At 37.9% G+C, this 24,684-nt stretch overlaps 3 protein-coding genes across 4 annotated transcripts; 1 reads left to right on the top strand and 2 right to left on the bottom strand.

The window, feature by feature from the left end:
* Positions 1–925: 925 nt before the first annotated feature.
* Positions 926–9,325, top strand: RH1 (RNA helicase 1). 2 transcript variants are annotated; one of them, XM_087316498.1, is made up of 11 exons: positions 926–1,298; positions 2,665–2,899; positions 4,454–4,711; positions 5,475–5,581; positions 5,681–5,864; positions 6,246–6,433; positions 7,236–7,440; positions 7,526–7,631; positions 8,515–8,649; positions 8,721–8,778; positions 8,863–9,325. In XM_087316498.1, the coding sequence occupies exons 1-9, from the start codon at positions 964–966 to the stop codon at positions 8,565–8,567; spliced, it is 1,671 nt and encodes a 556-aa protein (XP_087172624.1). In that variant the 5' UTR covers positions 926–963; the 3' UTR covers positions 8,568–8,649; positions 8,721–8,778; positions 8,863–9,325. The 2 variants fall into 2 exon arrangements, with proteins under 2 accessions (XP_087172624.1, XP_087172618.1); XM_087316492.1 differs by having other exon boundaries at positions 8,721–9,325.
* Positions 9,326–10,185: 860 nt separating this feature from the next.
* On the bottom strand, positions 10,186–13,300 carry LOC147868199 (pentatricopeptide repeat-containing protein At2g33680-like). Its single transcript, XM_087316479.1, has one exon. It carries the CDS (start codon positions 13,184–13,186, stop codon positions 10,301–10,303), a length of 2,886 nt encoding a protein of 961 aa, XP_087172605.1. The 5' UTR covers positions 13,187–13,300; the 3' UTR covers positions 10,186–10,300.
* Positions 13,301–14,271: 971 nt separating this feature from the next.
* On the bottom strand, positions 14,272–17,348 carry LOC147868198 (pentatricopeptide repeat-containing protein At2g03880, mitochondrial-like). Its single transcript, XM_087316468.1, has one exon. The coding sequence runs from the start codon at positions 17,315–17,317 to the stop codon at positions 14,972–14,974; it is 2,346 nt and encodes a 781-aa protein (XP_087172594.1). The 5' UTR covers positions 17,318–17,348; the 3' UTR covers positions 14,272–14,971.
* Positions 17,349–24,684: the final 7,336 nt, after the last annotated feature.

The raw sequence follows: 24,684 nt of genomic DNA, 5'->3' as shown, positions 1-24,684 counted from the left end.
TTACATTTGCAATTGAAAAACAATAATGGTTTCATGGTGGCTCCTGCATACCATGAATCCTTTATAGTAAGTACATTGTGCTGCATATTTGAGGGAGGTCATCGTGAACATCTACATCATCCCAACTTTGAGTGCTATCAAATCCTAGACCTATTACACGGTGTAGGTTATATAATACCTCGTCCACAATGTCAATACATACAGGAAGATGGGACCAAGGTCCCGTGTATAAGTTTGTAAATTATCTCCACAAAGGTCCCTTGATGTATCTTAAATAGAAATATATTTGATTAACGCATTTTGTGGTTCGAGAAAGGGGATGAAACTATCTCGAAAGAGAATGGGAGTGCATGAGGATGTCGTGATATTTTTGTTCACTAGGTGATGATGTGCTCTTTGATCGCATTGTCCCTTGGGACATAACTTGCCTATCCTCGCCCTTCATATATGTTAATGCTTCTGATACAAAACAACTTCTATCTTTAGATAGAATTAGGACACACGCATGACAAGAACTTGCCTCCTAAGTCTTACCAATCTTGGAGGCAATATGAGGGTGTGTGCATTTAGTGAGTCATTAGAAAAGGAGATAGCTTGTCCACACTGACATTGTGCAAAGGATTAACGAGGACTCAAATGAAGTGTACAAGTAGCATGGATCAAGCATCGTGGCATGCTTACTTCACATATATCTATGCGGAGGGAGACACTAGGTCTTGTGCACATCAAACACAATCGGTTGTGCACCTATATCTCACTCTCATTAACCTCACGTGCGTTGGGCCCACACACACAAAGTGTGTGTCCATATATACCCCACATATTTGTACGAAGGGTATTATCAGATATTTGTGAAAACGGAGGGGTATTTTTGTAGATTTCAGAACTCCTAGAGAATTTAGTGAAGGACGTTTTGTATGTAGATACTCTGTTTTGACAAAGACGGAGACGGAGAGTGAAGCGATGGCAAAACGAGCTCGAGAAGAAGAAGAGGAGGAGAGAGAGGAAGAGAAGCCAACCCAAGTAGGAGTAGAAGAAGAAGAAAACGAAGAAGAAGAGGAGGATGAGGAAGAAGAAACTTTATCTGACTCTCCTCCACCTCCTCTTTCTCTTCCTTCAGCTGAACGAGAGACCATAACTGTTCCTCTTCCTCCTGGTCATAGGCGTGCAAAGCAAGGGGATGTTGATGTTTCCACACGGGTACCATCATTACCTTCTCTTCCATGGATGCGAAACCCCATCGACGTCCACTCCTTCCCTACTCTACCTCTTGAACGTGTCCCTGGATTGGACCCCAGGTATTATATGTGCCATATATATGTATGTGGTCATTTTTCAAACTTTCCCTGATTTTATTTTTCTTTTGTTTGTTTATTAATCTTAGAATTTGGCGGATAGTGTATTTTTTCTTCTTCCGTGAGCTACCCACAAGTGCATGTGTGTGCATGCATATATGTCAGACTGTAGGAGTAATTGAAATTACTTGTGGGAAGGTGTATATATATATATTATAGTTGTTTATCATAAAAACTTATATATATTGTGACAAAGTTAATATGAGGTGAAAAGACCAAGTGCATAAATACATATGTTTAGTTATTATGAATAGTGGTAATGGAAAACTTGAAGATAAAGTGGAAATCCATGAGTAGATAGATAGCTATGCTTAGTTTGTCTAGTAGTAACTTACATTGCCTGTGGGAAACCTCCAGATGAAATGAGTACCCAAAAGTAGCTAGATTGATATATATAGTTTTCTCAGTAATACTTGTATGCTATACTGCCAGTGGAAACCAAAACCAATGCAAGTTGCTAGTTTTCATAAAGAATGCATATGATACAGTGAAGCACAAGTAGTGATAAACTCAGAGCATCATCTTAACAAACTTTATACAATATTTACACTGGAAGAGTGCATATGCTTATTTTGCAACATTTGTTTTCAAGTGAAGTGAAATCTTTGCTATTCTTGAATACAAATGCCTTTAGAAAGGCCACTATATGGCTCACATAGTATCACCTACGAAATTGAGGTGTAAGGGATGCTGTTGAGCTTCGAGTTACACCTGCTTAAAACTTGTAAGACTCCTACACAACTGGAAGTCATCAAGTTATTCTCCAACGTTGTGATTCTCTTTCAAAGTACAAAGTTTCTAGAGTTGCGGAATTATAATAAGTGTCCATGTTCTTCAGAAATGGAATTTCTTAAGAACCACCTATTTGTCCTAGCTAGAATATGTTTATAAAATAGTTGTTGTATCTTCTTGTTCTTTCAGATGGGCTCTGTTCTTAATTTTTTATAATTTTTAGTTCTGGGGAGGTCGAAATCATTTTATATTCTGTACTAAAATACCTTTATGTATATTGTCGTGAAAAATTATAATGAGAACTGAGCTGCTTACATGTTAGAGTGGCAAATCCAGTGATATCATCAAGGATAATTCTCTTGTGGACTTTTGGAACACCATATATTCTAGATTTTTCACCACATTCTAACTGTCTAGAGAAGGTGCTCTCATTGGCCAAAATCATGGTACAATCATATAATTTCCTATTCTTTCATGCAATCATGCATGATACAGAAACTTTGACAGATTACCAAAGAAAATATCCCAAACACTGGAGTCTTGTATATGATTGATGATTCACTTTCGTGCCTTGCAGACTGATTTCAGCACTCCATAAAACTGGGGTCAAAAGTCTCTTTCCTGTTCAAGTGGCTGTATGGAAGCAAATCATTGGACCAGGTGGAGGGGAGAGAGACTTATGCATATGCTCACCTACAGGGAGTGGAAAAACATTGGCATATTGTTTACCAGTTGTCCAGATGCTATCTTCTCGTGTTGTAAAAAGGCTACGAGCCCTTATTGTTCTACCGACACGTGATCTGGCAATTCAGGTTTATATTTCCATTACATACAAGCAAATTGGATGCTACATACTGACATTAATTGCCTTGTCTCTTTATGAAAGAATGCAATATATCATATGTTTTTGTCATCTCATGGAACGTTATTGCAACTACTATAATTTTGAAATTCATGCAAATTTGCATTGCTTGAGTGTGTATGTGCGCATGGATGTGGACATGATTCAGTTTTTTGTCAAAATTTAAATATAATATTATTTATGTTCTGACTTGTTTTGTCTATTTTTGCCTTGGCATTAAGCCCTAAAACCTTGTAGCTCGTGCACAGCTCATGCTGTAGATACACAATGGGGAATCTATGCAGTATATTAATCAATGTCAAGACAAAGGCATGCACCTAATAGGTTGCTAGAGTTAGTGGGGAATCTATGCACCATATCCCATCTTTATATAGAGGAATTATCTTACTACATAAATATAGCAAATTGTTGTGCACCTAGGGCACATCCATCTAGACCATGACCTCATTACCTTTGTTACCTGGACTGTGGTGCTTGCCTCACTTTAGAAATCGCTCCATCATGAATTAACCCATGTTTGAGATATTTCAAAGGCAAAACTTTCTATCCATCTAAGTGCATAACATTAAGTGTTTGGTTAACTGGAATATTTGGTATCTTAGACAGTTTTGCTGATCTAGATACTTGTTTTGGTTTACTATTCTCAACAATCAGACAACATTTTAAGATATAATCTCTCGTTCAGTTTCATAGGCCATTTTGGCCTCTTTATAGTTTATATATCTCTCTTTCTACTTAGACTCTAGACTGTCTAGGATCCATTTCTTGCCTTACTTTTGTTAGCAACATGTCCTCAAGTACCCTAAAGGGGAGTGCATCTAGTCGAATCTTATCTCATTTATGTACAAAAGTTCTCATCTGTTGTTTACATTTGGTCTATACATCATAAGATTTATTAGTTAATTGATATGGTGGCACAATTTTATTTCCATGTATATTTGCTTTCATCAATCTAACATGGAACCCGTATAGTTTTTACTGCTTATTCATGATGAACTTCATATAATGAATTTAGATTGACAATTTTGGGAACCTTGATATATGTAAACTGAGATATAAGGATCCTGGTAGCAATAGTGCAGCTGAAGGTCTTGTTAGTCGCATAACTGATATTTCCATATTGAAGAAGCTTTAGTAGGAGGGGTCAATGCTTTGCTGGGAGTCATATTTCCCTAATCTCCATACTGATAAAGTGGAGATTGTTGATGCCCCTGACACTTGGTTCCCAATGCCTTGGCGTCCTCTGATGGGCGTCATTTTTCTTGCTATCATATGGAATGTTACCTTTTGCTGTGTAAGAACCTCTGATCAGTCGTTTGAAGTTTGTGGTAAGGTCACATAGTTTCTATTTAGTTTTGTTGAAAAATTAATTTCACTCCTAACCTTTGTCTCTCTTCCCTTTTTATGTTTCTTCTATTTTTCATTTTATTTTGATTTTCTGCGAAGTCGTTATTTTTAAGTTCCAAATTATTAATTTAGTTTAAATTGTTGTTTGTGTTCAAAGGTTAAGGGAGTGTTAGATAGTATTGCATCAGCGGTAGGTTTATATGCTGGTTTAGCCATTGGACAAACACAAATGGCTAATGAAGCTGCTGAGCTTGTTAAGGCACCGAAAAAGTGTGTAGACAGTTTCAGCCAGGCAGAAGCTGAATTGCTGGATTTTCCTGAGAGTTGTGTGGATATTCTTGTTGCAACACCAGGACGTTTAATGGATCATATCTCAAGCACAGAAGGATTCACATTTGAACATTTGAGATATCTTGTAAGCATTACTATCCTTCTTTTGCTCTTCTGGATTATGTAGTGAATGGTTGAATGGTATGTTATCACATTTATTGCTTAAAATGGAAGTGCATAGCATAGCATTTTCTTCTAGTCACTCCTAAGTATAAATAATACTCAGATCAAGTGTATGGGGTAATATCATATGTATTGCATTGTGAAGCTAGTTATGAAAATGATGCAATTCAATGTTGATAAACAACTTCTGCCTTCTAAATATATGAGAATGTGATCATCGATCATCATTCCCATTCCCATTGACTGAATTTTTGACCACTTTGATGGTGGTCCAGAGGCCATACTTAACTTTGTATTATTTAATTTCAGTTAATAATAACGAATGAATACTACTTTTCCTCTTTATTTGCACCCCTAGCTAGGCCTGCCTCTGTTGACGAATATTTGTGGAGAAATTATTCAGTTATTGGGACATTGAATTCTCACTAAAAGTAGTGCTACTCAAGAGTCAGACTGACGTTCTTGGTCACCTTCTGCATTTCCATTTCTTTGCTCTACTGTATCTACTTATATGGTGTGCTGAATGATGCATCTCAACAACCAGAATCTTTGTTGGTTGCATGATTGTGATGACCTTCATCATATATATCTTAACCTTGACAAATGCGTGCAATGATATGACAATCATTCTCGTAGAAATCAAATATTGATGAGTGTTGTTTGAAGAAGAAAGCTTATGTACTACTTTGCATTATTTTAACAATTTCTGGCCTTTGACTGGTTAGGTAATTGATGAAACTGACAGGCTTTTAAGGCAGGCATATCAAGATTGGCTACCAAATACTTTAGATAGAATAAATGCGAAAGGTCAATTCAGAGATATGTTCTTGAAGTAAGGTTCTGATCAAGTCTTAACATAGGATATGATATGGTACAGTGATCAAAATTATGAATGCAGACTTTCATTGATGAACATATTCCATACCTATAGGGGAATCGAAAGGGGTTTCAACGGGGCTAATCATCATCGTGCCATGAAGATGGTTTTATCAGCAACGTTAACCAGGGATCCAGCCAAAATATCACAAATCAAGTTGTGTTATCCGATGTTTATATCTGGTTCTGCTGAAGATAAACGCTATCAATTACCATCACAGTTGCAGTCATATAAATTGGTATTACTATTCATCTTTGTTATGTCTCATAGTCCATTATGGCTTTTTAAAAACCTTTAACATATCCTCTATCTCTTTCAAAATTAGTTTTAACACTCAATACTGTTCATGTATTATTTTCCTTGTGCCGGTTCTTCTTCTTGAATAAATCATCTTGAAGATCAAATAGGCCAAGTTGAGATCAATCAAATGAAGTGGACATCTTTAGATATATAATGCTATCCAGTATTTAGTTTGACTTGGATTTCACTACCAAGGACGTAATTTCCTTTTGCATTAGCAAATGCATCAGCAAGAATTTAGAAAGAAACCTACTATCTTAGATGAATACAAACTCTGTAGTAGATAGTGTTGATGGAATTTTTACATGTTTTCTTGTAGGTGACTGATTCTAATATAAAGCCATTGCAGCTGATAGCACTTCTACAACTTTTGAAGAATGAGAAGACCATTGTCTTCACTGCATCCATTGTTTCAACCCACCGCTTGTTTTTGCTTTTAAACTGTTTTGAGAGTCTCTCTTTGAAGGTTGTTGAATATTCCAGTTTGCAACATCAACATGATAGAAGGTATACCCTATTTTTGTATATATTTCACATTATAGAATATATTATATTATGGAATATTCCAATGCATTCACAACCAATTATATTTGAACTATCCATTCTTTGAACTACTTGGACAGAATCTAGACAAATACTATGAATATTTATTGGTCTTACTAATTGGGATCATGGATTTTCCAATATGTTTATTTCTCTGTCCAGTATTTATCTAACTATCTTGCTATGATTAGAAATCATTTTTGAACATTTGTGAAAACTCCTTTCATCTCATCTTATTTTTGCTTCAGTAGACATCAATGCATGCATCTTTCATTTTTTTCTGTCCAATGATAAAAGAACTCTTGGATTATCTTCTACATTCCAATTGGTTTGCTGGATGCGAAAGTCAAGTTTGTAAAGAGTCATTCGTGCAAAGCATCCGTTAGCCTCAGTCCCTCATATAAATATCTCATATTTATAATTTTGAAAGGTAATAAAAACCTTGTGTTGAGGACTTTTTTTACTTCATTTTACTCGTTCCTAGAGCTCAGCTTGTAGAGTTTCCTTTGGTGTTTCGGCAGCTATATATCTTGTATTTTTGTTTCCCCTTTGAAGGTTGTGGATATAATGCTTTGTTTCAGTCACATTGATAAGGAATATGATAGAATTAATGCAAATGCCGATTCTCATTGCCTTTATTTTCAATTCATTTCCAGCACTGTTTATATAGAAAAGAAAAGATGTATGTGGAAGCTATTCTAAATCTATTGTTGTTTCTATGTACTCTGTTTTGTATATGTTAAACCTGATTTTTACTTCAATACAGTAAGGCCTTGGAAGCTTTTAGGAGAGGAGATGTCCCGGTGCTTGTGGCATCTGATGCTATGACTCGTGGCATGGACGTAGAAGGCATCATGAATGTCATTAATTATGATGTGCCAGTTTATGCAAAGACATATGTTCATCGTGTTGGCCGAACTGCTCGTGCTGGAAAATCAGGATCTTCGTATACATTGCTTCGCAAAGAGGAGGTAGTGCTAGAAACACACAGTTACCGTGTCTTCAAGAAATAGAATTTTGTTTTATTTTGTTTTTGTTTTGTTTTGTTTTTAATAGGTCAGACATTTCAAGGAAATGTTATTGAAAGTGGAGAATAGTAAGTGTAAGAGGTTCAAATTTCCTGCTTCAACAATAGAAGAACTATATCCTTTGTATCTTGAAGGTCAGATTGTGTTTTTTTTGTATTTATGTTTAATACTGTCTTTCGTTTAGCCTGTAGGATATTCTGTTTAGTACCGTCTTTGTATTTGCCTGTGTAAGAATAAAAGACAAGGTTGAACCAAACAGTCTCTTGAATGCTGAAAGAGAAATAAGACAGTGCCTATAAAATGCATGTAGATGTTCTCTTGTTTGAAGATAGATATAGAGGTCATTTGTTTAACCCCTGGTCTCGATGTAAACAGTATTCTGACCATAGCTTCTAGGCAGGGTAACTCAAGTTCCCTTATCTTCTTAATATCTACTGAATGATAACGAGTGACCTTGAAGCCCGGTATCCAGGGGCGTTTGGTTCATGCATGACATGTGAAGTATAATCAGCTACTTCTCTTTCTTGATAAGTGTACGTTTGTGAGAGCTGTGTCCTGATCCACCTCCGATGCCTGCATATCACCACCTCTAAATGAAATTTCTTTAATTGCACATTAAGGTTTTCTTGCAAAAAAAGTGCTACAATCATACCACTGATTTGATTAATGAATCATACATAAAATATTAACTAAGAGGAGGATTCCAAAGATGCTCTCCATAAAATTGAAATCCAAGAATTGTCCATGAACTGATAGGCCTATATATGCCCTAATTGCATTCATAGATATCATTATGTGAATGGTTATAATGACTAATCATTTCCATAGAAAATTTACCAGTTCTGAGGTGAATTGAAAGTGTAATTAGAAACATATGATACATACACATGCCCATTCACCTTTTTGCCATCAAGACATGGGTCACATATACAGCTTTTTTTAAGTGCCATTTAATTCACTAGATTCTTCCTATCTAATCTGCAGTCTAATGTAAAAATATTCTCTCTGGCATTTCAGGCCTAGAAAAACTGAAAGAAGCAACAGATTTAGAGGTTGCTGTGGGTTTGTAAAAGTAAAAACTTGTGAAGGAAATGCTCGCTATTTTTTTCATTCTGCTCATAAGGATGGATTCAATGAAGTATCAAAACATAGGTGAGTCTTCATTCCTATGGCCCTCAATTTCTAGATTTGAATGTATGTTGATTTTTTGCATATGGTTGCAGAATTTGACTTTTATATACATATCTGAAAAAAGAAGGAAAAAAGACGGCAACATAGAAGGTATTGGCAAGGCCGTAAAACCAAAGCTTTCTCTTTGACTGCAGATCTGAAATGGGTTGACAAAAGGCACTCTTTTGCATATAGGTTGACCATATGTTAATGTTGAGTGTGGCAAATGCTGTGAGAGAAAGCTATTTTGTAGCATCCATTGAGCTCATGCAGTGAAGAATGAGTGAAACATCAACCATACATGTCTATACTGAACTTCCATTGAAGACTAGCTAGCAATGCTGTCATTTGCAAAGTTTCTGACGTAGATAACTTGATTTCACTTGGACAAAACAATTCTCAGATTTCCACTCTTTATATTGGTTTACGAAAAATACATATTTAATAATGCTGTTTCAATCCTAATTTGATTGGCTTCATATGGAAACAAAATGTGATAAATGAAAAATTGGTAACTTGTAACCCCTTTGCCTACTTATGGCATTTTTGAGGCCATGAAATGGGATTCCTTGGGAATGGATGAGCATGGTGGCTGCAATATAACATCGCACAATTTGCAACACTGTCAGAACCTAAAGTGAAGTCTTTATTTTGAGAATGCCAGCTTTAAAGTGTGAAAATTTTCATTGTAGTCTATTAATGTGATATTTGTGTAAAGCATTACAGAGTAGGGTGGTAATCTTACTTTGGCGATTCTCTGTTCTTTCATGAATGTGTCTTATGACCATAAAACATGTTTCCTTGAGACTCTGAGACTATAGCTCAAGAAATTGTAGTCCAGAGCTCAACTTATCTGGAAGTTTCTTTAAAGGGCATCCTCAATAACCATCAATATGAAAAAATGTATAGAAATGTCATAACTATTCCATAAGAGTCATCAATGTTGTTATTTCTGACGTCTAACCTTACTTATTTCTGAGAACTTGTTCAGTTAATGTCCTTTTCCTTTCAACAACCGAAGGATTTCATTGTAACCATGCGATGTTATAAGTTAATGTTCCAATCAGGTGTATAAATAGCCCTATTAGTGCTCCCTTGAGTCACTAAATTTAGTAACAAGGCACTAGGTGAAGCTTAACATCCTCTCTGATTCTGAGGTAACCCAGAGGTTGTAATGCATCATCTAATCATGTTCTACTTCAGGAACAAATTGAACATTGAGTCCAGGTATCCAAATAATGTTAGATTTGTTCCTGAAGTAGATACATGCATCACCAAATGAGTTCCATGTGATTTAATTCATGTTTCTCACATTTTGTAATTTGATTTAAATATTTCTATCACCATCCACTTCTTAACTTTGCCTGTTGCACTTGACTGCACTATATTAATGATGGTAAATTGGTACATTCACAGTCCTCAATATCTTGATCTTATTAGTAAGGACAAAATGCAATGCCCATCATAATCCAAACATAAAACAAGACAGCTTTGGACCCACGGCTTAATTTAGGGGGCAAAGCAAACACAAGCTTTATTGTGACCAGTTAAACCAATTCTTAAGGAAGAATATAGTACAATTTATATCTCATGTTTCACAATATTTCGTCCTCATATGAGCAAAAGATGCTTTTTAATATACAAGTTGCTCATGGCATCTTTCTCCCATTTTGGATGATTTGAATGTTTTGCAAGCTGTAAGCAAAGCTCGCTGAGCATCCCTAGCTGGATAACATGGCATAGTTTGCAGTAATTTTTCTGCCTCAGATAAATTTCCTGATCGACCCAAAAGATCAACCATGCAACTAAAGTGATCTACATTTGGATTAATGCCATAGATTTCTCCCATATGATTGAAAAAAACCCGGCCCTTGTCCACAAGGCTCATTCGACCACAAGCCGTGATTAAACATGTGAATGTGGTAGCATCAGGTTGGACACCCTGATCTTGCATGGCTTGGAAAAGTTTCATGGCCATTTCACACTGATGGTTCAAACAATAGCCTTTCACCATTGAATTCCACATTACAACATTTCGGGAGGGAAACTTCTCAAAAACCGCCCGACCTTCAGGAAGCTTCCCACATTTTGAATACATGGCAATCAAAGCACTTCCAACAAAAATATTCCCTTCCAGTCCCTTCACTACAATATCCTCATGTATTAGTTTTCCCTTCTCTACAGCTGCCATAATAATACACGCTTTGAGAATACCTACATAAGAGGTTGCATCACCTGAGACACAATTCTTCCCCATATCTTCAAAACTATACCAAGCCATTTCCCCATATCCACATTCCGCATAGCCTAAAATGGCAGTATTCCATGTTATGACATTGTCTTTTGGCAATTTTTTGAAGACTTCTTCAGTTTCAGCTAGCAAGTCATATTTCCTATACATATCCATCAATGTGGTTCCTATGACAATATCAGTTTCAAACCCCTTACATATGATTTCTATATAGAAGTCTTTGCCCATATCCACTAAACCCAGGTTACTGCATGCTTTGATAATGCAAGAAAATGTGAACATATCTGGAACAACACCGTCTTGTTGCATGTGTTTCACACAATCAATAACAGATTGATTTGGTCCATGTTCAGCATATCCGTCAATAAGAACATTCCAAGATAACACATCTTTTCTATTTTCAATATTGTTAAATACTTCTAATGCTTCCTCAAGAAGACCTGATTTTGCATACATCTCCACTAGCATGACGCAAAGATGATCATCTTTCTGCAATCCAAGCAGCTCAATTTGAATGTGTATTGCTCGCCCTCGATCTACGGATCCTATGTTGCTACAAGCTTTTACCACATATACATATGTGGAGTGGTTTGGCATGACACGTTGTGCTTGCATTTGGCATAAGCTTTCAAGCACTACCGTTACATGGCCTTGATTGGCATATCCAGCTATTAGACTATTCCACAATACTATGCTTTGAGTTGGTAAACTGTCAAATATTTTTTGTGCATCAGCTAGTGAGCCGCACTTTGCATACACATCAACTAATGCACCAATAACTAGCATAACTCCATCAAACGCTTTATACATAACTTCTACATGAATCTCTCTAGCATTTTGTAGAGATCCCATGTTACCGCAACATTTTAGAGTGCAGGCAAATGTGATCGGATCTCCAGTAACCTGTTCTGCTTTCATTTTCTGAAAGCAGTCTAATAGGTTCCCTAGAAGTCCATATTCTGAATATCCGGTCATTAGAGCATTCCACGATACTACATCACGATATGCAAGTTTATCAAAGACTCTTTCTGCCTCAAAAATCCAACCACATTTCGCATACATGTCAACTAGAGCATTTCCTACATACAGTTCTTCATCAAATCCTACTTTTGTGATTGACATATGTATTTCTTGGCCCTTATTTCTTGCCTCGAGGTTTCCACAAGCCTTTAATGTGCAAGAAAACCCATGCATATTGATACAAATGCCTTCGTTATGCATCTCATAAAAACAACTCATGGATTCAAGATCTAAACCAGCTTCAGCATATCCTCCAATCAATGCACTCCATGCCACATCATTTTTAACTATTAATGAATTGAAAACCTTTTTTGCTTCATCAATTGAGCCATTTTTGGAATACATATCTACCAGATTATTACCGATTGCAATCTCGGTTTCAAAACCCCGTTGTACAATCTCATTATGGAATTCTCGGCTTTTGTCTATATTCCTCGCATTATTGCATGCTTTCAAAGTGGCAAGGAAAGTGACCACATTAGGTGAGATATTTTCCAATTGCATACGGTTAAAAAAGATCATCACATCACTTAGAAGACCCTCTTTGGCATATCCGGCAATAAGGGTACTCCATGCTACAACATCTCGGATTGACATCCTGTAGAAAACTTGCAATCCTTCACAAAGTAAACCCAGGTTTGCATACATGTCAAGCAACATACTACCAACAAAAGGATGTCCATCATAACCCATTTGTACAATGTGACCATGAATCATTCTACCATTTTCTGCATCTTGAAGGTCGTTGCAAGCACTCAGAAGGGCTACAAAAGTATATGTGTTGGGGGTCATGATACCTTCTTGATGCATCATTTCCTCGTAAAGGCAAAAAACCATACGTTTTTCACCAAACCACAGATAACCCCACATAAGGGATGTACAAAGGCGGACATTTTGAATACACAGTTTTTTGTAAAGACGGTGGGCATCCACCACGTTACCTGACAACACGAAGGCCAACACTAGGTCGCCACCAATTGCATGCTGTGAATCTAGCCCATCATTGCATACAAGTGAATACACATGCCTAACATGTGATGGGTCTTTTTTCTCTTTGCAAATTTGTAAGCGATGAATGTGGTTTTCTATCGATGATAGGACAGAGATGGTTTTATTTATCGAGCTTATTATATTATCTTCTCCTGGGGGTAGAAGAGATGAAACAAAAGAAACAAAAGGGATATGGAACCTTAAAGCTTTGTGTTTGAGACTGAACAACACCTTTCGTTCACAGTAACCATGAAACATTCCTCAGTGAGTTTCCTGTTCTGATACATTTTTATTTTTTATGAAAACGCACAATTATATGTGATTGTATGTGAAAAGCACTACAGTGATACCAGAATTCATATCTAGATTAATACATGTGTAGTCTAATCTAGACTAACTAATGTGTAGTACAATGTTGATATGTGAGATATATATGATATGTCCAATCTAATTAAAGTGTAATATACGGGATACATGTCATTCAACATTTGTGACCCCCCTTAAAATGTTTGGATCTACACTATACTAGGAGCTAGGTATGACATTATTTGGGGTTCAGCGTATAAAAGGTGGCATTCATGGGAACCAAATTCCTCTCACTTTTACAAAACTTGAATTGGACTGGATTTATGATACATTGGTAGATGTATTGAATATAACAATTGATATGATATATGTAGCCAATATACTAGTTTCCGGATGTGTTGCATACTGCAAACAAGCTTGAGAATAATGGATTTAATAGTTAGATGTATTAAGTATAACAATGTTAGGATGCCTCAACTATGCAATGTTTGCCAAAAACATTGAGAATGGAATTTGGCAATGCAACAATACAATTGAATCTAAATGTTTTTGGACTTACTGCATACATATATATGTGCCTTGTTGACCGGCAATGGAGTTGGCCTCCAATGTTGTCTAACCAAATGGCATTGTTATTGACTCTTGCTGTTGTGGTATAATGTATGATGCGTTGTACAAGGATCATCTCTATCGTATTAATGGTATTTAAAGAAAAGGCATTGAGGAAAGCATATCATAAAGGGCTACTATGTAGATAGATCACATGCAAGGATTTGCATTTCATACTAATCCCAAATCCATAGAGGATGTCTTGAATAACTGCCATGGATCACATAAACTCTAAGAAAGATTTCTCAGGAATTGTTCTAAGGTTTATGAAAGAAGTTCACAAATTTGTGAAGGGTTGGTGTCACTTATGAAAAGCACTACAGAAAATCATTACCTTTTTTGCTACACATGAAACTTTAATAAAGGAATGGCTGCAATCACACTGCTCATAAGATGGATAGAATTCACACAATGTTTACCAGTTCAGATCAATGAAATAATGTTTTGGTTATTTAAGCCTTGTGGCCAAATGCTGTATTTTACATCATTTGTTTTCTCATTTTTACTGTCAATTGATTCCCTTTCCATTTTACTCCTTTCAATTCATTGTTTTCTCTTTTATGTGACCATATATACAGTTCAACCTAATGCAAAACACACCTCTTATGTTTCTTCTGTGATTCAAAAACATGTGCACAAATTATCGTTTTTTTCTTTTTCGTAAAAAGATTGTAGAATTAATTTCTGTTTGTGTCAGCATCATTGTTCAGACTCTAATATTTCCCAATAACCATCCATTAAATTCCACCCTAGCAATAAATGGTATCCTCTTTTTCGTTTGGTAACATGAGGTAGGCCTTCACAATTTGAAGAACGTATAAATACATACCTTTATTTTTTTCTAATTATCCTTTCTTTGAAGATTGATAATTAATACTTGGTCAAGCCATCTTAGATGTTGGCCAAGGAATGACAAAACTGGTAGTGCCAACAACCATTGGCAGACTTGTTTTTTAATTTGAATGGCTTTTTTATGTTGCCTTCGACTTTATACATCAACTGTAATGTGTCCATACAATAAAACTTTTGAGCACAAGTTTTTTCATCTCAACTGGCTTTGAGAGCATAATCTACAAGTCAAGATGACATATTTTGAGCCCAAGCTTAAGGTTGTGTTGGAGAGTTATCTCAACATTTATCCCCACACGAACAAAAACCGTCCTTGAAACGATGCACTTGATATATCTCCCTCACAATTATCTCCCGCCTCTCCATCTTTGATATGGCCTTTGCTCTACTATGGCAATCAGTACACATCCTCATATTCTTCGTGACTCGTAAAGTATGACCAGATGGTGTGTTTAGGAGCCCAAACGCAATTGCCAGTTTTTCAGCATGATCACACAATGCAGATTCTTTAGCATCATCTGAAAGTAGACCTAAAACCAAGTCTAGATTAGGAATACATCCTTCCTTCTCTAAACGAGAGTTGAGATTCTCGAGCATTGCTGATATGTCTTTATTTTGGTTCTCGCCCACAACAAACTCATGAACTTCTTTATTTACTTCTATTAAAGCACATGCTGGTTTCTTTTTAGCCCCTGCTCGTTTCCTCATCTCCTCGATTCTACGCGCATCCTCGAACTTCCCGGCATTTGTATAGATATTAGTCATGAGGACATAAGGAACCGCCCATTCTGAATCCATTCTTAGGAGCTCTTGAAAGCATTTAAATCCTAATTCTATCTCAGCATAGCTTTTGCAGGCATTCAACAATGCTGTCCACATATCACTCGAAGGTGAACATGGCATAGATTTGATGAACCTAATTGCCTCATAAATTTTCCCTGTTCGTGAGAGTATATCCACCATACAATTGTAATGATCCATTGTTGGAACAATATGATATACATTTGTCATTGCATCAAACATATCACGTCCTTTAAGGGCTAAGCTTGCATGACTACATGCAGTTAAAACACATGTAAATGTAACACCATCTGGCTTTACATCTCTTTCTTGCATGTCTTCGAAATAACGGATAGCATTCTTTCCATCATGGTTCATGCCACATCCTTTTATGATTGCATTCCATGATACAATATCACGAACTGAGATATTTTCAAAGACTTTTTTAGCATCTGAAACGAGGCCACATTTGGCATACATATCGACTAGAGTGCTTCCAATAAAGGAGTCATTTTCTAGACCCTTACATATAACATCAAAATGGAGGTTCCAGCCATTATCTATGGCACCCATATTCCCACAAGCTTTCAAGGTATAAACAAATGTAACATCATCTAGCAATGTTCCTTCTGATTGCATTTGTTCAAGGCATTTCAATGCTTCTTGATCAGGACCATGCTCCACATAACCCGAAATCAATCCATTCCATGACACAATATCTCGAACCATAAGCTTATCGAAAGTTCTGCGAGCCTCTACCATCGATCCACATTTCACGTACATGTCCACTAAGGTGCTTCCAATAACATAGTCTCCTTCCAGGCCTTTCTGGACAATTTCCATTTGCATATTTCGGCCATGGCAGAGAGATCTAGAGTTTCCACAAGCTTTCAAGACACATATATATGTCACAGCATTTGGAGAAATCCCATGTGATATCATGTCTTCAAAGCATTTCAATGCTTCTAAATTGGGTCCATGTTCAGCATACCCCGATATCAAAGCCGTCCAAGAGACAATATTTCGAGCTGGAAGTTTAAGAAACATGGCGTGAGCATCTGGCAAAGAACCAAATTTTGCATATACATCAATCAACGAGGTGCCAACAAAGAGATCTTTTTCAAATCCTTTTTCAGTGACCTCAATATGTGTCAGCACCACATCTTCTACTCCATAACATGCCTTTAATAAAGCCACGAGCGTGTAACTATTAGGGTAAACGTTATCGCTGTCTTGCATCTTGTGGTACAAATTGAAAGCATACTCATGTTGGCCTAATTCAATATAAGATGATATCAATGAGGTCCAAGAATGTACATTTCTGTAAGGCATGTTCACGAACACATTTTTCGCATCGACTACATTTCCACATTCTATCAACATAGGCACAATATAGTTCCCCACATCTCTATGGGATAGAAAACCCCCCTTCTGAGCAGTTATATATACACGGTGTGCATAGTCAGAACTTTTGCTTCTTCTACATTGTTGCAATAGATGAATGAAATCAGAAACAGAACAAGAAGGCTTACTTATTTCTTCACGATCAAACCTTGAAATGGCATCTTCGATGCATACACTTACCTCCTTTCTGCAGGACTTGGATAGAGCTTGGGATGTAGTTTTTCTATCGACAAGAGAGGTAATACAAGCTCGATCATCAGGATGCTGTGCCTCTTCCTCTTCTTTTTTAGCGATCACGTGGAAGCTACCAGAATCCAAATGTTGTTTTCTCTGCAGCGTGATTCTTACATCTTCTCCCTCGTTGACAGGGTTAGGGTAAGGCCATCTGTTAAGCCATATCTGTGACCTATGTCCATATCTGTGAGCTACATTAACAGCCATATTCTAGTTCTTCTTCGTCTGCTTCTTCTTAAGACTAACTAACATGTCATCGTCGAGATCCCAACAACAGGCTAAATGTTTGTTCTTTTGCACTCATTGGTTTGGTTACTGGTATGAGTCCCATGGCCGCACACACGTGACCTTTTCCCGTCCAAAATTTAAATTTACCGAAAAGCATTCTACATACACGTTTTGTGGCATGCCACATCGCCCCCAATATCAAGAAGCATATCGTCCCTAGTTATTATACATACCTAAGTGATTATTGACTAGTGAAGGCTAGAGTAATTCCATTAGTCGGAAGACGATCTTAGGTTTACCATAGACTAGTGTGTTATGGTCCAACTAAAGATCCTTAAGTTTTCTAGATACACATGCATTTGTGGGAGCATTGTCCGAACAATTTGCACTTTGTCGAGATTGGTGAGATTCTATTACTTGCATGATTGCCACTAAAGTGCCCATTTGTGTGTTTTCCTACTCCTAATGACCTTGTCTTGGAACCTTTAGTATTGTGTCTAGCAATGGGTCGGCTGTTGTCCTCCCTTGGTGGCTCCGCCCTTCTTGGACCCCACATCCCTAGTTTTAGATATTATGTCTAAAGAACTTTAATCAACAATACTCGACCCTTTGAAGTTGGAGCTATAAGTTGGCTATGACACATTCCCCTAGATTAACCCCCTCTTGTAACTCATTTGAGTAGGACCATAAGTCATTGTCTTAATTGGAGTACTCCTAAGTTTTATATGACACATGCCCCTATATTACCCCCCATGTGTAGCTAATACCAGTGAATACATGCATATACCGTATACCTATAATACCCCCATGTGACAACATGAGAGTCAAGAGATGTCATCCTATGGACTGCATGAATCACTGGTTATGCAAAACATGAGCATGGCGACGAAGCTCTAAACCTCATGAAGGAGATGCAAACACATAATATCTCGCTAAATACATTTGTACTTGTTTCTCACTTGAAAAATTGTGGTGATACCAGAGACATCAATCGAGGTAGTGTAATATATGACGATATTGTGAAGAAAGGGTTACATAATGAGACCTTCATTGCCAATACCAAGTCAATGATATGTATGCCAAACGTGGTTTTCTCTCAACAGCATAGGAAAATTTCGATGAACTTCCTATGAAAGATGCAATTTCATGGATATATATTGACTGCAGGATATGTGGAACATGGATATCTCTCCCTCTTTGAGCAAATGCAAAGACTGGGCATCCCTCCAAATATTGTCACACTTGTTTGCTACTCGAAAGCATGTGGTAGCATTAGAGCTACGTTAGCATGCAATGAAATTGTACAAAAAGCAGTTGAAAGAGATTATTTCATTGGCAATACATTGGTAGATATGTATGCTAAATGTGGGTAACTTACCGAGGCACAAGTAGTATTTAACAAGCTTTCAATCCAAGAACATGTCTCTTGGAATGCACTGATTATAGGATATGCTGAGAATGGAAATTTTGAGGAAGTGCTCAATCAAATCCATCAAACAAAGGATTCATGACTAGCCATTGTCTTACATAAGACGGGCTTGGTAAGGATAGTCGTTTCCGTTCCATATATTTGGTATTTTTGTAGCTGACATGCTTTTTAAAACTAATGGAAGGATGTGTTCTTTTGAAAATAAAAAAAAAGGGTCATTATTTTTTAAGCAATCCTTGTATTTTGAGTGCATGTTGATTTTGAAGTGATTGGGACTTATTCAATAATTGTCGACTTCTAATAAATAAATAAAAATTCTAACGATTTTGACAATTCATCGAAATTTGACTATTGTTTGTTTCTAAAATATCTTGACGATTCATTTAAATTTGGACAATCATCATTTTCTCTAGATTTGGATGATCCATTGAAATTAGATTAATCATCTTTTTCTAAAGAGTTTGACGATTCATCAGATCAATTGCCATCTTCTAAAGCTTGCCCTTGTCTAGTGATGGCACAAGAACCGGGTAGGCAATCAACAAACTATCTTCCCAAATTTCATGTCGACTCGAAGATAAGATCTAGCTTCTACATTACAACATCATGAATGATTGCCTTTGGGCAAAGTTGGCCTTCAATGGTTTCATACATTCACGTTTATGCTTTGAAAACCATAACATTAAGTTATGAATACCAACCCCTAACAAAGTTGGCCTTCAAGGGTTTCAGACATTCAAGTTTATGCTTTGAAAACATCACTTTTGAGATTTAAACTTTCTAGGTTTGAACCAACAACATAAATATTAATCCAAAGTTGAGCATCACCAATCAAGCAACTATTTTGCACACAAAACTTCACCATATATGCTTTTGCATCATCATGCATTGACTGAGCTCTTGATTTTCTCATTAACTTTCATGTCCAAAATTGTTGATGCTTACTAGAAACATGTTATAATTTTTTTATAGATGTATGTGACCATGAATGTCATAGAAGAAAACTAGATCATTCCTTGTTGTCTATGTGATACCAATTCAAGCTATCCAAGTTTATTAATGGAAGTACAATTATGCGAGCAACCAATGAAAGTAAATAATTTTTTTTTTCTAAACAACATATCCTTCCATTAGTTTTAAAAAAGGCATATCAACGACAAAATACAAAATAGTTGGAAAGAAAGTAAATAAATTCATAATACAAGCTCACCAATTATTAGTAGACATTGTAGATACTTTTCATATTCAACATACATATCAATCAACACAACACATGTGCCACAAAGATAGAGAGATTATAAGCACATATTGGGACAAATTTTGCTTTTAGGTTTATGGATTGGTGATGCTTTTTACTTGTAGCATTAAGAAATGAGGAGCTCATTGTTGGGGCCACTATCTAGGAGGGTGTGTATGAACCCAGTCTCATTGACCACGCAGATGGGGTAGGTTGGCCCAATATCACGATATGTAATGATGATGGGGAGGTGGTGGTTTTGGAAACATGTTGTTTTCGAGGGTTCTTTGGCCACCCAATGTGGGAAGAAAGCCGTAGTGTCCATGGACCGCCTATGCAAGTCCACCACTTGGACGACACAAGTTCCCGTGGGCTCCGTCCAGCTAACCATGAACATTGGACATGATGCCCCCGATAAGCGCCGAATGTGAACGCGCTGTCCTTTGACGTAGCGGCCAGCCACCATCCCACGGAGCACCCTATAGTCGATGGTGCTCTTGTTCTTGTAGTACACCTCATACTCCCACCCATTCTCGTATGTGTAGATGATATGCTTCCCCACCAACTCGCCCACCACTGACCCCTCCTCCTTCTGCAATGCCATACCATCAGTCCTCACAACAAACTCTCGTGGGTTGTCAATGCCAATCTCTTCCATGGCTTCAAAGTTTAGACTCCTTAGCACAACTAGTGACCCTGATACGTAACAGAGGACTAGAGAGCATCAAAATATTCTCCTAAGTTCTGATCATGAAGTTACACTCCTTTATCCTATAAGTGTTACACTGTTTATATAGATTGCCGCCAGTGCTATGTTGTTTATGTAGATATAGAGCGAGAATTCTAAAATTTTGCCTAAATGGCCAAAGCTTTTTATTTCAACAAAAAACATGTAAAGCTAGAATCTAGGTTTGCTAATGTTTTATTCAAGACCTTTAAAATCAATTTGTTTATGCTACATATCCTATCCGTGTAGTCCTACTTCAGTCTATCCAATCACATTTTGATCTTTCACATAATATTTTGTTTATTTTTGAGGCCCCGAGAGAACTTATACCTTTAGTTCAATCATGAAATTTGCTTGTGAGCTAAGTCGACCTAAATTCCTTTTTCTTTTGGCAAGTTACAAGTACAACTTGATCTTCACAACCATGTTATTGTCTATCAATTTTGCTTTTTTGGAAGATATTGAATATTTTTGCCAATATTGTTAGGACTCATGAGCATGCTTCTAAGTTTGTGTGTAAGAGAATATCATGATTGTTCATGCTCCAGCTTCAAAGCTCAAACTAGAAAGCAACAAATATTGTGCCATAAATGCAAGAAGACAATATTCTTGAGACAAGATATATGAAAATGTCATTAAAGCATTCTATATTAAACGGAATTTGTGTTGTTCTAATATTGTGTCGTTAAACACTTTTAAAGTATTCTATATGTAGTGGAAATTGCATAGTTTTACGATTCCCTCAAACCACTTTTTTCACCATAAACACACCAATATCGAGATGCAGTGAGATAGTTAAAATTCAAAGTTTCTAGTATAAAACAAGTTTAGGAATTTTAGATTACATAGCGCTTATAGAATCAATGGGTTGTAAAGTTTTATGCCAAACCTTTACAGTAACTTTAGTTTTAGCCAACATGGAATCAATATATATATGTGTGGGTTCTCCTTGAAGAGTCGATACTCCACATGCACCTCCAATGCATATCGACTTTGTTCAAAATAAAATTCATGATCAAACTAACTTTATAGGACTTGTCAAGGGCCTTTAAACATATATTATATGATTGAATTATAGACTAATTTAAAGAGAATTACATTGATACTATGTTGGTTAAACCTAATTTTACACACACTTAACCACTAATATAAATAGACATGTTCCCCCCCCCCCTCTAAAGAGATACGCCATGGTATTATAAAATCATAAGAAATACAAAAGTTGTGTTAGATAAAGGAGTATACCAACCGACTCCATTGTGCTCTCATCATAGCTGATTTGATTTGTGTGCACCATATCTCCTAGATTTTTATGGTCTATTCCTCCCAACTTGCAACTAAGCATGCAATGTAACCTATACCACCAACATTTGTAGCAACAGAGTCCACAAACAAAGTTAGCAGACATTGTTTCCCAAAATGACAGGAACAATATACATCCATATTACATGATCTCCATCTTCCCTAAAAATGAGCTAGATTGAGTTCATTTGTTTGCAAATACAAGCAATTCCTCAAAGGTGTTTCTCTATTGATAAACATTACTCATGTTTGATTGCTTGAGAGTATTGAGGATTTCCTCAACATTGTGATATGTGTGATTGAATGTTAAGTGTATAAGACAATGTGAAAGCTTCTTGATGTGAAAACCTTTGCTACTCGAGCTACAAAATAAATGCGAGGAAAAATAAGTACTTCAATATTGAGTTATATCAAAACCATTTTAATACCTCTAAAGCACTCTATATTAACTATAAATTGTGTGGTTTGATTGAGATTGCCTTATCAAACTCTTTCAAACATTCCATGCTTTTTATTAACTAGAACTCCCTCTTCAATCACTTCTTTTGCACTCTAAATACTAGCCTTGAACACCTCTACTTCAACATAAGATGAGAATGTGAAAGTTAATGTGATGAGCTAGTTTTATAAATAAAGAATAGGTAGAGGAAAGACTCAAGAGATATGAGCAAACATTAGTCACTTGAGGTGACCCTTGAATTTTTATTTTACTTTACTTTTATTTATTTTTTAAATAAAGATTCACCTTTGTATTTATTTAATTTTTAATGGAAAGCTGCCCAAAGACTGCAAAGAAGTCCTACAGTCAAATATAACCCTTAATATACCCACATCAACTAACATGTCGAGTAGCAAAAGCCCTCATGCAGGGTCCTTCCAAAACAAGGGGTGGAAAAAGCAATCTTGGTTGAGCGTTGTCGCGTTGTTACACGCGTGCGTGGAGAAAGGCGAGACCACGAGGGTCTTGGACTAGGGAGTGATGGAGCGTAGGAGGTCGTGCTTCACTGTTTCTGGGGCATCCTGGAAACACACCGGAAGCAACCGAAGGGAGAGAGAGAGAGAGAGAGAGAGAGAGAGAGAGAGAGAGAGAGAGCTTAACACCGACTCACGCACACACACACACACACACACACACACACACACACACACACGCGCGCGCACACACACAACCCGACCCGAATCACGCCCTTATGTACAGAAAACGCAGGAAGGGGGAAACACCCGACACCAACATCGACGCGAATATACACAGACAGACGCAAACGCATATATATATATATATAAAAGAAGAATACATTTCCGGCTTCGAGCTGGACCAAGGTAGGTTACAGTAGTCGTCAGCTGCCAAGCCGCCGGTCGGGGAGCTCACGGGCTCGTCGCGTCGAGCGGGGTCTTGCGCAGGAGATGAGCTGAAGCAAACACCCTAAGCGAACACGAAGGGGAAGAAGAAGAAACTAACTCTAAACCTAACGGTATACCCTCTAATGCAAAATGGGCAACCCTTTCACAAAGGGCGTTCCCTTCCTTTTATAAAACAAGGAGAGGGATGCGTTACAATGTGGGATAAATCCCGACTTACATGGGATCGTCTGTCCCGACTTGACTACTCTTCGGCGCCATAAAGGCGCCCTCGATATCCACACTAAATGTACATGGGTGCGTACACACGCTGCACCCCGCCGATGTAGCCAATGTTTCCCGGTTTCCACCTCTGGCCGAAATTCTTCACGACATCCGCCCCCACCTAACCGCATGTCCACCGGTACGTGCCAAATCTAGTTGAAGGGTGAGAGATTTCGGCCGGTGAGAAACTGGTCTCCCGTGATCCGCATCTCGGCTCGCTGCTGGTTTGATCCGTCGGCTTCGATTCTTCCTTCGCGCTTACCTCCCCGTAGGCTCGTTCGACCCGTCGATGGGTCCTCTGCCACGATCTCTGTAGTACGCGTCCTTCCGTTGGCCCTTGTTAGGCCGTATGAACGCCCCGCTCCCGTTGTATGCCCGATTTCCTCCGCTTGAGGCATGCCTGTAGTGGCCCGCTTGGCCTCCATTGATCATTCGTGTCGCCCTGATTGTCGTCCCTTGTCGTTTCGTGTTGCCCTCGTCCTCTCGCCGCCACCTTCCTTCTCCATGGTCTTACATCACTGCGTCGGCTCGAACCGCCATGGTCTCCAGAACGGTGTGGAGGATCCCCTTTCCGGCCTTCTCCGCGCTACTTCCGAACCGCGCAACCTATCTCCGCGCTCGCCTTTCTGCTCTGGCACCTCCGTGTGCCACATACCCTCATCCGTTGATTGGCACTGCCTGTGTTGCACTCCTTGTCGGCCCCCTTTCCGACCAAATCGTGCATCGCCGCTCACCCGCATACCGGTGTCCTTTGCATCCGAGGAACACTCGTAGTAGCCCGCTTGGCCCTTCCCGTCTTCGTGCTGCTGCAACAGGTTCTGAGTCTCCCATTTGCCGTCCTCCCCTCGCCCCCACTAACTTGTCACCCCGGGCTTGCCGTGTCAGTCTTCGCAACTTCGACGGAGCTCCCGAGATCTACGAAGCGAGTGTGGAGGATCCTCCTCCGGCCTCTCTTGCCATCCCCTGACTCTGACCCTGTGCAGTCCACTAGGCACTTGTCACCTCGTTCTCGGCACCTCCCTTGTGCC

This window comes from Azolla caroliniana, unplaced genomic scaffold, assembly GCF_043228905.1.
Source record: "Azolla caroliniana isolate FFs.n. ecotype wild unplaced genomic scaffold, voAzoCaro1.0.p SCAF_1, whole genome shotgun sequence".
In the NCBI taxonomy this organism is placed as follows: domain Eukaryota; kingdom Viridiplantae; phylum Streptophyta; class Polypodiopsida; order Salviniales; family Salviniaceae; genus Azolla; species Azolla caroliniana.
Note: the sequence above shows the minus strand (reverse complement) of the source record. Positions and strands in the feature narration are given on the sequence as shown.